The sequence below is a fragment of the Pseudophryne corroboree genome, chromosome 2 (genome assembly GCF_028390025.1).
Source record: "Pseudophryne corroboree isolate aPseCor3 chromosome 2, aPseCor3.hap2, whole genome shotgun sequence".
In the NCBI taxonomy this organism is placed as follows: Eukaryota; Metazoa; Chordata; class Amphibia; order Anura; family Myobatrachidae; genus Pseudophryne; species Pseudophryne corroboree.
The window spans coordinates 481070782-481083771 of record NC_086445.1 but is presented as its reverse complement, the minus strand read 5'-3'; the positions used below and the strand labels follow the sequence as shown (position 1 = coordinate 481083771).

General features: G+C 41.2%; 1 protein-coding gene across 1 annotated transcript in view; it reads left to right on the top strand.

Annotated features, from left to right (window-relative positions):
- NXN (nucleoredoxin) overlaps positions 1-12990 on the top strand; it is a 272207-nt gene that overhangs the window by 134704 nt on the left and 124513 nt on the right. The window contains exon 5 of the mRNA XM_063953861.1: positions 7417-7523. Within this exon, the coding sequence (XP_063809931.1) occupies positions 7417-7523 (107 nt within the window). The remainder of the gene's footprint in view (positions 1-7416; positions 7524-12990) is intronic.

Genomic DNA, 12990 nt, shown 5'->3' with positions numbered 1-12990 from the left:
AGCACCCCTAAGGGGGGAGACAGCAGCACAGAATATATCGTCAGACAGCATAACTCCGGAATTGCTGGAGCAGTGTACTCAAAAATTGATACACATATGCCTTTCAATCTGGGAACAAACACTGTGGGAGGAAGACACCCCTAGCGCCCCTAGGGGTGAGGAAGCAGCACTGAGTATTTCAGCAGACAGCATAACTCTGGAATGCCTGGAGCAATTTACAACAAACTTGGTACACATCTGACTTTCACTGTGGGAACAAACACTGTGGTGGTCAGATGCCCCATAGCACCCCTTGGGGTGGGACAGCAGTACAGAGTATCTCATAAGACAGCATATTTCCCGTGTGCCTGGACCAATTTACAACGAACTTGCTACACATATAACTTACAAGCTGGGAACAAACACTGTGCGGGTAAGACACCCCTAGCACTCCTAGGGGTGAGGCAGCAGCACAGAGTTTTTCAGCAGACAGCGTAACTCTGGAATGCCTGGAGCAATTTACACCAAACTTGCTACACATATGACTTACACTCTGGGAACAAACACTGTGGGGGTAACGCACCACTAGCACCCCTAGGGATGGGCCAGCAGCACAGAGTATATCAGGACATGCATGATATGTCAGTGATGACAGGGCTGCATGTGACAGGGCCAGTGACATGATGTGAGGAGGGGAATGCAGGTAGCACGAACCCACACACTGAGAGTTATATAGTGGATGTAGCACGGCCCCCCAGCAGCACAGAGTATATCAGGAGATACATAATGTGCTGTGCTAATTAAGAAACTGTAAATAAATTGATATTTTCACAGGGGCACTGACATGATGTGAGGAGGGGTATGGAGGCAGCAGGAAGCCACAGACTGAGAGTTGTGTAGTGGGAAGAACATGGTCCCTTGGGGGAATAAAAAGAGGTCTGGCCACTACACAAAGTGCGTCAGGGAAGCAAGATATGCCTATATACTAGATCTCCAACCAACGTAAATTAATGAACAACTAACATTCTAATTTACGTTCCTCATCCCATAGCGAAGCACGGGTATTCAGCTATCTACAATGTTATTTATACTGTGTGTTTAATATTTACATTTATTTTTGTAAACAGACATTCTTAAAATCCCAGGCAACGCCAGGTACTCCAGCTAGTATATATATATATATATATATATATATATATATATATATATTCGATGAAAGCAGGCGGCACTCACAAGCTTGTACAGTGCATAAAGGCCACCCCTATGGTGGTTCAGAAAACCCACAAGGAGGGCACCACGCAGCAAGTAACTAGCAACTGGAGTGCCGAGGCTTATACATTGTGTGTGTGTATGTAGATTGTGAGAATATACTGCTGTATGCATGATACAGTTTTTCTTTTAACTATGTTTTGTTCAGCACTAAAGCATTAATGCCTCGGGAGAGTTGTTATTCCACAACAATTCTGGCCTCCTTGGTTTGGCACTGCAGAACTGTGAGATGAGATCATTGGTCTTTTATGTTCTGGCTCAGTTTTCTGCTGTCTGGTAGAGCCCTGCTAATTCTTACTTGATTGCCCATAATTGTTTAATGATAACACTTAGTCTACAGCCATATCAGAATACAGTATCTCTGCATTGCTTCCATTTGCATTTATTTTGATGATTACATACCTAATTTTCTAATGATTTATTTATAGTATGAATTGGTTACTAGTTTGTGAATCTTCATTTATTTATTTTTAATTTACATTGCAGACAGCTAAATCAAATGAATCCTTTATTTTGTTTTAGACAAATGTAATATCGTATGATTGTTTATCTTTTAAATTACAGACTTTTATGTCAAACTAGTAACCTGAGAATATATTTTGAGAAAATGAATATAGGGGGTTATTCAGAGATGAACGCAGATGGCTGCATATGCAGCCAGATCTGCGTTCATCTGTGCCCATGCTGGGGTGCCGCCCAGCATGTGTAAGGCCGACTCCTGATGCGTACACAATCTAATTGTGAACACATTGGAACGAAGGTTGACCCCTGGCAGCGCAGCCTGCACGGTCAGTGGCCATTTTGTTTTTTGGAGCAGTTGCGAGTGACGTCACGCAGTCACTCCGAAAACGGTCCTGGCCCGCCCTCGTTTGACCCAACCCAAACACCACATCACCGTCCCAAAAATGTCCACTGCTGTCAATCATATTGTGGTTGCATCCATTGAGGATGCGACCGCAATGTGTGTGTCTGCTCTTGCGGAGTTTGCCACCACCGGTAATCTGCGCTGTGCGCCGCAATAGCGACAGGGTTTGAATGACCCCCATAGTCCAGATAGTTATTTATTTAATTTTTTTATTTGTTATCCTGATGGAGATCATCCAGGCACAGTAAGTGGCATGGAATGTGTGCACTAGCATGGCACTACATGAGTGGCCTAGGATAAAGTGGTTGGTCCAGAAAACATGTAGCCCTTTCTAAATCTACATAGCAGTTGTATGTTTGATTCTCATGCCTGGGGAATAAAGGGAGATTTGGTGACTGCTGTGTATAAGTGAGAATATCACAGAGTAAAATTTGAACACCTGCCAGACTACTTAATAGATCTGCGAACAGTAAACATAATCTTGGTACATGATATTAGTTGGCATCAGCTGAATATTGCTAAAACTGTGAGGTGACTGACAACTTTTCCTGGAAACTTTTTTCTTTTTTAATTAAGATACATTATACTATGTAACAGGACATTGTTCAGTGTCTGGTGTTGGAAATGCTTTGTTAAGTGCATGTCAAGTACATTACCTTGTGATGGTTGTGTTTGGAGGATAGTAAAGCTGACCACATGCAGGTGTGATGGCCAGAGCTGTAACGAGGCATTTTAGTGCAAAAAGTGAAAGGCAATACTATTACCCCCTCCATTTTGGTGGAGGCTATAGTAGGCACACTGGGTGGGAAAATATGTTGCTTCATTATAGTTACAACCAGCAATTTGGCCACAAGCTGCATTTATTTAATACAATTTGGGGACAAGACACTTTGATACCCATCTCTCTGCTCTGTTTTTCAATGTAAGTTAGACAGCTGGCCACAGATGTGATACCTGCAGCCAAGACCCTAAAACTCCTTGTTAAATACATGTCTTACCAATTATTCAACCCTGTGACAGTGCACTTGTCTGTTCAGAAAATAGCATTATTCCCAATTTTCTCTTGTAAATAGTAGGTGTGATATTAGGGGGTGTGGCCTTGTGGCTGCGGTGTGGCCTCACTGGAAAGGCCACACCCTCTTCCGTCATTTAGTTCTACATTTTGTTGCATTTTAAGTATGGCACAAAATTAGACTTATTGATTATGCTATGGGGAAAGTGTATTGTGCTTTTTGTTAATAGTTAGCATTAGCTCCTTTTTTCTAAAATCATTTAAGTCATTTAACTAATTTGTAGTGTATGTACCTGAAATGTAAAACCTTGCCTTGCTTTAGTTACAATATTTGTGCAATTAATTATATAACATTTTTCCATTAAAATACTGTGCACATGCCAGTAAACGAGATTTTTTTTGTATTACTTTTATTTCCTTTATACATATATTGCATATTACGCTTTTATGGATTTGCAAGCTTTTTATGACATTTAGAAACATGCCATTTAGTTATTGTATAATATTGTATGGTGGAACAATTGGTACAGTTCCTTTGTACATGGTGGTCTAAGCAAAGTAGGTTTGCAGCAATCTGTAAAGTCAGTATTGGATTCAAGTATTCATTCACTTTGCTTATCTTTCCATATAATTTGAATGTATGAATATTATCATCATAATTTAGTTTGGCTATAGGTGACCCCACAGTGTTCTGTTAGTCAATTGTGCTAAATCCCCATTAAACTAAATAATAGGAAACAATGCAAACTGTGCTCATTCTAAGTATTCGATCCAATTAACATTCCCTACTCGCGGCCCTATCTCACCATGGGATTGAGAACATACATCTGCAAATCCAGCAGTACTGTAAGTGTGGCATACAGTGTATATAGTCGAACATACTAGCAGGGGCAGAAACATTGTGTCAGATAGGATTGAGCCCTATGATTAAAGTGACTGTTTTAGCATGCTATATGACAGCTTGCATTATGTAGGGTTACATGCTGCGAAAGGAATATATGCTTCATCCCGGTGGTCAGGATGCCGATGGTAACATGACTGACCACGGCATCCCGACACTGAAGATGTCCTTTGGTGGTGGTGGTGGTGGCTATGGCTAACCCTCCAGGGTTGTTGGCTATAGCTAACCCTCAGGGGGTGGCGGCTAGGGCTAACCACCCCTTCTAGTGCCTAACCCTATACCTAACCCCCCAGACCCTAACCCTGATGCTCGCCTTCGGGCTGTCGGTGATCTGGCGCCGGTCTCCTGAGCGCTGCCAAGATTCCGAACGCATCTCCTATGAAACCACAAAAGTTTTTCCAACAAACCATACAGAGATCAACCAGTGGTTAATTAACTAAAGGAAAAACATTTAATTTATATCTTTCATGCCATAAACTGCACAGAATAAAGTTCCCATGCTCCACACCAGAAGTGTTAAGTCAGTATTTACCACTGTTACCATTGTTTTACATTTTCAGCTGGCATACATTCATCCTCCTTTAAATTCCTTGTGGACAACTGATGAACAATAATCGTACAGGCATTCCACAGTCCTCATCCCCCCCCCCCCACTTCCTCCCCCCAAGGTGGTCATGAGATTCTGTTTAGTGGATTTTCTTTGTGCCACTGCTAGTTGTTATCCTGTAAAGATATAAAACTGCTGCCGTTGTTGGGCACTGACAGTGGATTAAAAAAATCTTGCTATGTGGATCTTCCTTTGCCATGAATGTATTGATTGTGTAATACATAATTTAACCCCGCTTTCGATAGTTCTGCAACTGTACAAACCATGAAGCAGTTGTAGGTTCTTATTGTTTCATATGACTAAACAAATTTTCATTTTAATTGTTAGGTTGACACAACTGAACATATCTCCAGCTGTGTTGGATAGAAACAAGCATTGTCTTTTTTTTTTTCTAATATACATAATAACAAGGTTGAAACAGTCATTAACTGAAACAGAAACAGTTGTGTTAACAGCTTAAAACTGGGTGAGGAACAGCCAAACTCTGCTATGAAGGTGAGGTTGTGGAAGACCGTTCATGTCACAGGTCATACAGCATGACAAGACTAAGCACTGCAACAAGATTTGCTGTTTTTGAAGAAGCACAAAGAAACAGGCAACATTGAGGACTGTAGACGCAGTGGTCAGCCAAGGAAAATTAGTGCATCAGATGAAAGACACATAATGCTAACTTCCCTTCTAAATCGGAAAATGTCCAGCAGTGCTATCAGCTCAAAACTGGCAGAAACCAGTTGGAGCTAGGTACACCCATCTACTGTTCAGAAAAATCTGGCCATACGTGCTCTTCATGAAAGAATTGCAGCCAAAAAGTCATACATTCGTCGTATAGGCCAAGTGACTCAACTATGCAGGAAAACATAGGAACTGGGGTGCAGAAAAATGGCAGCAGGTGTTCTAGACTGATGAGTCAAAATGTAACAGAAGGCAGTTTGTTCGCCGAAGGGCTGGAGAGCGGTACAATGATGAGTGTCTGCAGGCAACAGTGAAGCATGGTGGAGGTTCCTTGCAAGTTTGGGGCTGCATTTCAGCAAATGTAGTTGGGAATTTGGTCAGGATTAATGGTGTCCTGACTTCTGAGAAATACAGGCAGGTACTTATCCGTCATGCAATACCATCAGAGAGGCATCTGATTGGCTCCAAATTTATTCTGCAGCAGGATAAGGACCCCAAACATACAACAAATATAATTTAGAACAACTGTCAGCGTAAAGAAGAAAAAGGAGTCCTGGAAGTGATGATATGACCTCCACAGAACCCTGATCTCGTCATCATTGAGTCTGTTTGGGATTACATGAAGAAACAGAAGAATTTGAGCAAGCCTACATCCACAGTCGATCTTTGGTTGGTTGGTTAGTTCGTCAAGATATTTGGAACAACCTCCCTGCCGAGTTCCTTCAAAAACTGTGTGCAAGTCTATCTAGAAGAATTGATGCTATTTTGAAGACAAAGGGTGGTCAATATTGATTTGATTTAGATTTCTCTCCTGTTCATATGGTGGGACCCTACTACTATTGTTAGAATGCTGCAACCACCCATTTTGTGTCATCTCTTCTGGGGGTGACATATTCCATCCTGGGTAATCCTACGTAGTGTGCCCACCATGTCTGCCTTATCTGGCACCTTTCAAGAGTGGAATAGATAACTCGTGGAAGTTATTACCCAAAATGTTTTCACCAACCCTGCAATATGCTTATTGTGCCCTCTAGGTTTCTATTGTTTTTAATTATTTCTGTACTGTATGTTTTCCTACTTCTGTAATACCAAATCCTTGCACAGTGCACCATGGTGGTCATTCTGAGTTGTTCGTTCGTTGCCGTTTTTCGCAACGGAGCGATTAGGTGGAAAATGCGCATGGTACGCAGCGTGCATGCGTTCAGTAATTTAACACAAAATTTTGGAGATTTGCACAAGCTCGAGCGACGTTTTTTCATCGCTCGAGTGATCGTAGTGTGATTGACAGGAAGTGGGTGTTTCTGGGCGGAAACTGACCGTTTTCAGGGAGTGTGCTAAAAAACTCAGGTGTGCCAGGTAAAAACGCAGGAGTGGCTGGAGAAACGTGGGAGTGACGTCAAACCAGGAACTAAACGGACTGAGGTGATCGCAATCTAGGAGTAGGTCTGGAGCTACTCAGAAACTGCAAGGAATTATTTAGTAGCAGTTCTGCTAACCTTTCGTTCGCTATTCTGCTAAGCTAAGATACACTCCCAGAGGGCGGCGGCCTAGCGTTTGCAATGCTGCTAAAAGCAGCTAGCGAGCAAACAACTCGGAATGAGGGCCCATGTTTCTAATATCTGTAAAGCGACTTTGAGTTCTACAGGAGAAAAGCACTTTATAAATAAAATGATTATTCACTTTGCATTTTATTAATTGATAAAAATAAATTATTAATGTAACGAATCCAGCGCTGCAATTCTCCAGATAAGCCAGTCTGAGAACCGCTGCCCGTGGCACCTTACTGATGACCTCAGCGCGTATTGTAAATCAACGTGGTTACTGCCACCAGCAGAAGTACCTTTTTGATAAATCAGGTAATGCGAATAATACAATTTGTAATAATGCCCAATCCAATATAGAAATTGGGTGGGCATTCCCTTCCCCCTTCCCGAATCTGCTCTAAGTGGATCCAGACCTAGGAGCAAAGTCTTCTGTGATGATAAACATCTTAGTGCAGAAAGACTTCTAGGTATAAAGGTGTATATAAAATCTCACCTTTGCATTATGATTACAGCAATTATTTAGTGATTATTGCAACCAGCATTATATGTCTGCTTTTCATTCCCCAGATCTGAAGAATCATTTAAACAGTATTTCAGTGAGATGCCCTGGACAGCTGTTCCATATAGTGATGAGGCGAGAAGGTCTCGACTGAATCGTTTGTATGGAATACAAGGTGAGAGTTTTGCTTTATGCTATTGGAAGGGGAGTTTAATATATAATAAAAATACCGTACTTTTAAATGTGCTTGTAATAATAGTTTACATGCCAACATATGGAAATTTAAGTCATTTGGAGTGTTCAAAAATAGTGACTTAGATAAGGTGTTGTCAGCAATATATAACTGAGGTTTTCTCTTCCTTATGCTGAGGCTTTTTTATTTTATTTTTAGGTTTTTGCTCTTCAAATTCCAACTAATTATCACTGTCTTGATTACTTATTATGGGATATTGTCAGGGACCTCGCTTATTGTCCTGGCTTTTCGGAAGGACCCTGCACTCTAAATATTGTCAGAGCGCAGTGGTTCAACGCACTCCACTGCCACCCCCTGTGATAACCTTAGAAAAGAGGCCACAGGTCCCCAAAAACTTGTCTATAACAATTGCACAGGCACGATAACCCCAACATCAACACAGTATGCAGTTTGCCACTTGCTTTAGCAATTAATAACGGTCTATAGCATTGACAATTCACTAAACAAAGAAAACATTATTTACAAACAGAGTACAATGCTCATTAGAAAAAAATGTTAAGAAATGGTTACAAAGTACATACATGTAAGCCAGTGGTTCTCAAACTTTGTACCTGGGGGTGCCTCGAGGAACTTGCAGGGGTGCCCTGGGTTGGTGATCCAGGATCAATTCAAATTATTTATGGTCACTGTAATAGACAAAATCAGTGCTTGTGGCTTCCTATGATAAAATATGTGGACAAACAGAAGTGATTTCTGTCCCTCACCACAAAACTGAACCTAAACACAATATACATAATTAAAAAAAAATTTGTGGACACCCATAGAGGGAGGAAAGCCTGTGGTGCCGGTATTCCGGTGGCAGCATTTCACTGTCTGTCGGGATTCCGGCATCAGCATTGTGACCACCAGGATCCCGACAGGCAGTCTCGTGATTGCCTCCCACTGATGACAACCTTCTATAACTAAGAAAAGTTTCCCTTTACTTGTCAGCTATGACTGTTAATTAACAGATTTGTAGCTCATGGAAGCAAGGGATTTGCCTAGAGCGCAACAGTATTTGTGTCTTGTTGCGGGGGGCTGCTGGTGTCCGAGGAGTTGTCCAGACACCAAATAGCTACTTATATTGTTCAGGTTTTTGATACCTGCGCCCAACCCTATACTCTGTGTTGTATGTGACAAACAAGTGTCTATATGGTGTGTAAATACTTTTATTTTTGCAGTCACAATGTTCAGTATAACAGACAGTACAATAATGTATATATATTAGTACACACATAATTTGAGTGATCACACAGCATTATCTATGTTCATAGCAGTAGCATGCATGCAGTGTAAACAAACCGATGTGTAGAGAAATGAATGCAACCTTGATGTCGTGTGATGAATACAGTAATGAACAGTCTTGAGAGCAAAGAATGTATCTATTACGGATATATCAAGTGGCAGTCTTTTCCTAAAGGGACTTCCGTGTCCCCCAGTATAAGTCCGAGCATCTGTGCCCAGAAGCAGTTCTCTCTCAATGAATGGTTTCTGATGGGGGTTGTGCTCTGGGAGCCGGCTCTCACGATGTGGAGCCTCGTTCCCGTTGCTTACTCTGCGGTGAGCCTCTGTGTAGCCTCTTGTGTAGCTTCAACCCTCTCTGTCCCCAGTGGTGCTCCTCAGCATGCAGTGCTGGATGTTTTCCTGGCTCTGCTGCTGGGCCACCGGTTCCCGCCAGAAGCTGCACTGAACCCCCGGAATTGGTGTTGCCGTACGGCTCCGCTTCTTCCTGGCAAATGCTGAACTCATGGCCGTAAAAGATGAATTTAGGAAGTTAGGGACTGCTCTGAAGCAGGTGGCAACCACTGTATCTTTTTCAGAAGTATTGCCAGTACACAGAGGGGAAAACAGAACTCATCGCATCAGAAACTTCAATGTTTGGCTAAGGACATGGTGCAATGAGGAGAGATTTGGATTTATAGGCCACAGTCACACCATCTGGCAAGATAGGAGCTTATACAAAAGTGACGGCCTGCACCCATCTTCAAGGGGAACGAGAATACTAACTGAACAGTTTGGATGCTTCATCAAGAACTATTTAAACTAACAGAGGGGGGCAGTGAACCAAACAAGAATAAAGAAATCTGCTCCGAGAGGTACTGTTTCTGCAGAGGTATTGTTTCTGCAGGCAAAGGTATTGTTTCTGCAGGCAAAGGTAAACGGTAGCATATCCACAGCAATAGAAGATAATTCATATCAAAACCAAATAAAAATAGGCAGAGAGAGGAACAAAGCTAGGAACAGGAAAAGCACAAACAAAACTCTAAAAGCTATGTGTGCAAATGCTAGGAGCTTAGGAAATAAAATCCCAGAACTAATTGCAATAATGACAAGGGATGATCTAGACATTGTGGCAATTACAGAGTCATGGTACAATGAAAATCATGACTGGTACATAGCTATACCGGGATATACTTTATTTAGGAAGGACAGAATTGGAAAAATCGGAGGAGGGGTAGCAATGTATGTAAAAAAATGCATAAATACTACATTAATACAAGGTATTGAAGAAAAAACTGAGGCCCTTTGGGTGACCATAGAAACAGGGGAAAAGTCGAGTATTCGTATTGGCGTGATATACAGGCCACCAGGTCAGGAAGAGGAACTCGACAAGTACCTATTGCAGGACATAACTAAAATGGCATTAAAAGGAGAGGTAATAATCATGGGAGACTTTAATCTTCCTGATGTAAACTGGGAAGTGTCTGTTGCTAGTTCCACTAGAAGTAGGGACATTTTAAATTCCCTTCAGGGAGCATCCCTCCACCAATTGGTGAGGGAGCCCACTCGGAAAGACGCTATATTAGACTTAATACTTATAAATGGAGACAGAATATCGGACGTAAAAGTGGGTGAAAACCTGGGATCCAGTGATCATCAAGCAGTATGGTTCAGCATAAAGACAGAGACTGACTCATCCCATACAAAAACAAAGGTGTTGGATTTTAGGAAGGCTGATTTTGTAGGGATGGGAAAATGTGTAAGCGATTCTTTGGTAGAGTGGAGGAACTTGGAAGCCGTGCAGGAGAGGTGGGAAACATTAAAATGTGCAATATTAAAGGCAACAGACCTTTGTATCAAAATTGTTAGGAAAAACACAAGGAAAAGGAAGCCAGTGTGGTTTGCAAAAGAAGTAGCAAATATTGTGAAAGCAAAAAAGATGGCTTTTAGGAAATATAAGCAGACACAAAATAATGAAGACAAAGAGATATATCTTGTTAGACAGAAGGATACTAAGAAGGTAATCAGATGTGCAAAGGCACAAGCTGAGGAGAAAATGGCCCAGTCAGTGGGTAAAGGAGGCAAAACTTTTTTTAGGTATATAAGCGAAAGGAGAAAAACAAAAGGCAGAACAATAAAACTAAAGACAGACACTGGGAGTCTTGTTGAGGGAGACAATTTAATAGCAGATAATCTTAATTATTTTTGCTCAGTATTTACTACTGAAAGAGAGGGGAAGGGGCCACAGTTAAGTTTCAGGGATATTCAGGAAAATGACATAAGTACATTTACAGAGGAGAAGGTCCTAACAGAACTCTCAAAGCTGAAAGTGGACAAATCTATGGGGCCAGATGGAAAACATCCAAGGATACTAAAAGAACTTAAAGAGGTGCTGGTAGCACCATTGACAGAATTATTCAACCAGTCATTAGCTACAGGAGTAATTCCAGAGGACTGGAAAAGAGCACAAAAGTGGAAGCAAGGAAGAGGCAAACAACTACAGACCAGTGAGTCTTACATCAGTACAGGTTGAGTCTCCCTTATCCAAAATGCTTGGGACCAGAGGTATTTTGGATATGGGATTTTTCCGTATTTTGGAATAATTGCATACCATAATGAGATATCATGGTGATGGGACCCAAGTCTAAGCACAGAATGCATTTATGTTACATATACACCTTATACACACAGCCTGAAGGTCATTTAATACAATATTTTTAATAACTTTGTGAATTAAACAAAGTTTGTGTACATTGAGCCATCAGAAAACAAAGGTTTCACTATCTCAATCTCACTCAAAAAAGTCCGTATTTCGGAATATTCCGTATTTCGGAATATTTGGATATGGGATACTCAACCTGTAGTAGGGAAATTGATGGAAACACTCTTAAAAGAAAGAGTTGTAGATTATCTTAAATCCGGCAATTTACAGGATCCCAAACAGCATGGATTCACTGGGGGGAGATCATGTCAAACAAATCTTATTGACTTTTTTGACTGTGTGACTAAAGGGATGGATAAAGGTGGAGCCATGGATATAGCTTATCTAGACTTTAGTAAGGCTTTTGACACTGTTCCACATCGCAGACTGCTAAATAAACTTGAAAGTTTGGGATTGGATATTAGGATTATTGAATGGATAAGATCTTGGTTGAAGGATAGAAAACAGAGAGTTGTGGTAAATGGAGTGCATTCACAGGAGGGAAATGTTACCAGTGGAGTACCCCAGGGATCTGTACTTGGACCAGTGCTTTTTAATATCTTTATTGGTGACATTGCAAATGGCATTAAAGGGAAAGTATGCCTTTTTGCAGATGACACAAAGGTATGCAACAGGGTAGACACACCAGGTGGGGTAAAACAAATGATTGAGGATCTAGGTAGACTAGAGGAATGGTCAAGAGTATGGCAATTAATGCAAAATCATGCACTTGGGTCTCAAAAATCCAAAGGCTAAATATAGTATTAATGGCACTATACTGGAAACTACTGAGGAGGAAAGGGATCTAGGAGTCACTATTTCAGATGACTTAAAGGCAGGTAAGCAATGTAACAAAGCAATGAGGAAGGCTAGTCAGATGCTTGGCTGCATTGGGAGAGGAATCAGCAGCAGAAAGAAGTAATAATGCCACTGTATAGGTCATTGGTACAGCCTCATCTAGAATACTGTGTTCAATTCTGGAGGCCATATATTCAAAAGGATATTAATACATTAGAAACTGTACAAAGAAGGGCAACTAAAATGGTGCATGGCCTACATCACAAAACATACCCAGAAAGACTAAGAAATCTCAATATGTGTAGTTTGGAGCAGAGAAGGGAAAGGGGGGACATGATAGAAACTTTAAAATATATCAAGGGTTTTAACAAAGTCCAGGAGGGAAACATTCTCCAAATGAAGAGAAGCAATAGGACACGAGGACATGCACTGAGACTGGAGGGGGGGAGGTTCAGGGGAAATTTGCGGAAAAATTACTTCACAGAAAGGGTAGTGGACAAGTGGAATAGCCTCCCATCGGAGAGGCTAAGACAGTAGAGCAATTTAAACATGCATGGGACAGACATAAGGATATCCTTACAAAGAAATAAGGATCAATTAAGGTTAGAGATTTAAAAAAAAAAAGGGGCAGACTAGATGGGCCAAGTGGTTCTTATCTGCCGACAAATTAATTTGTTTCCTGTGTCCTGT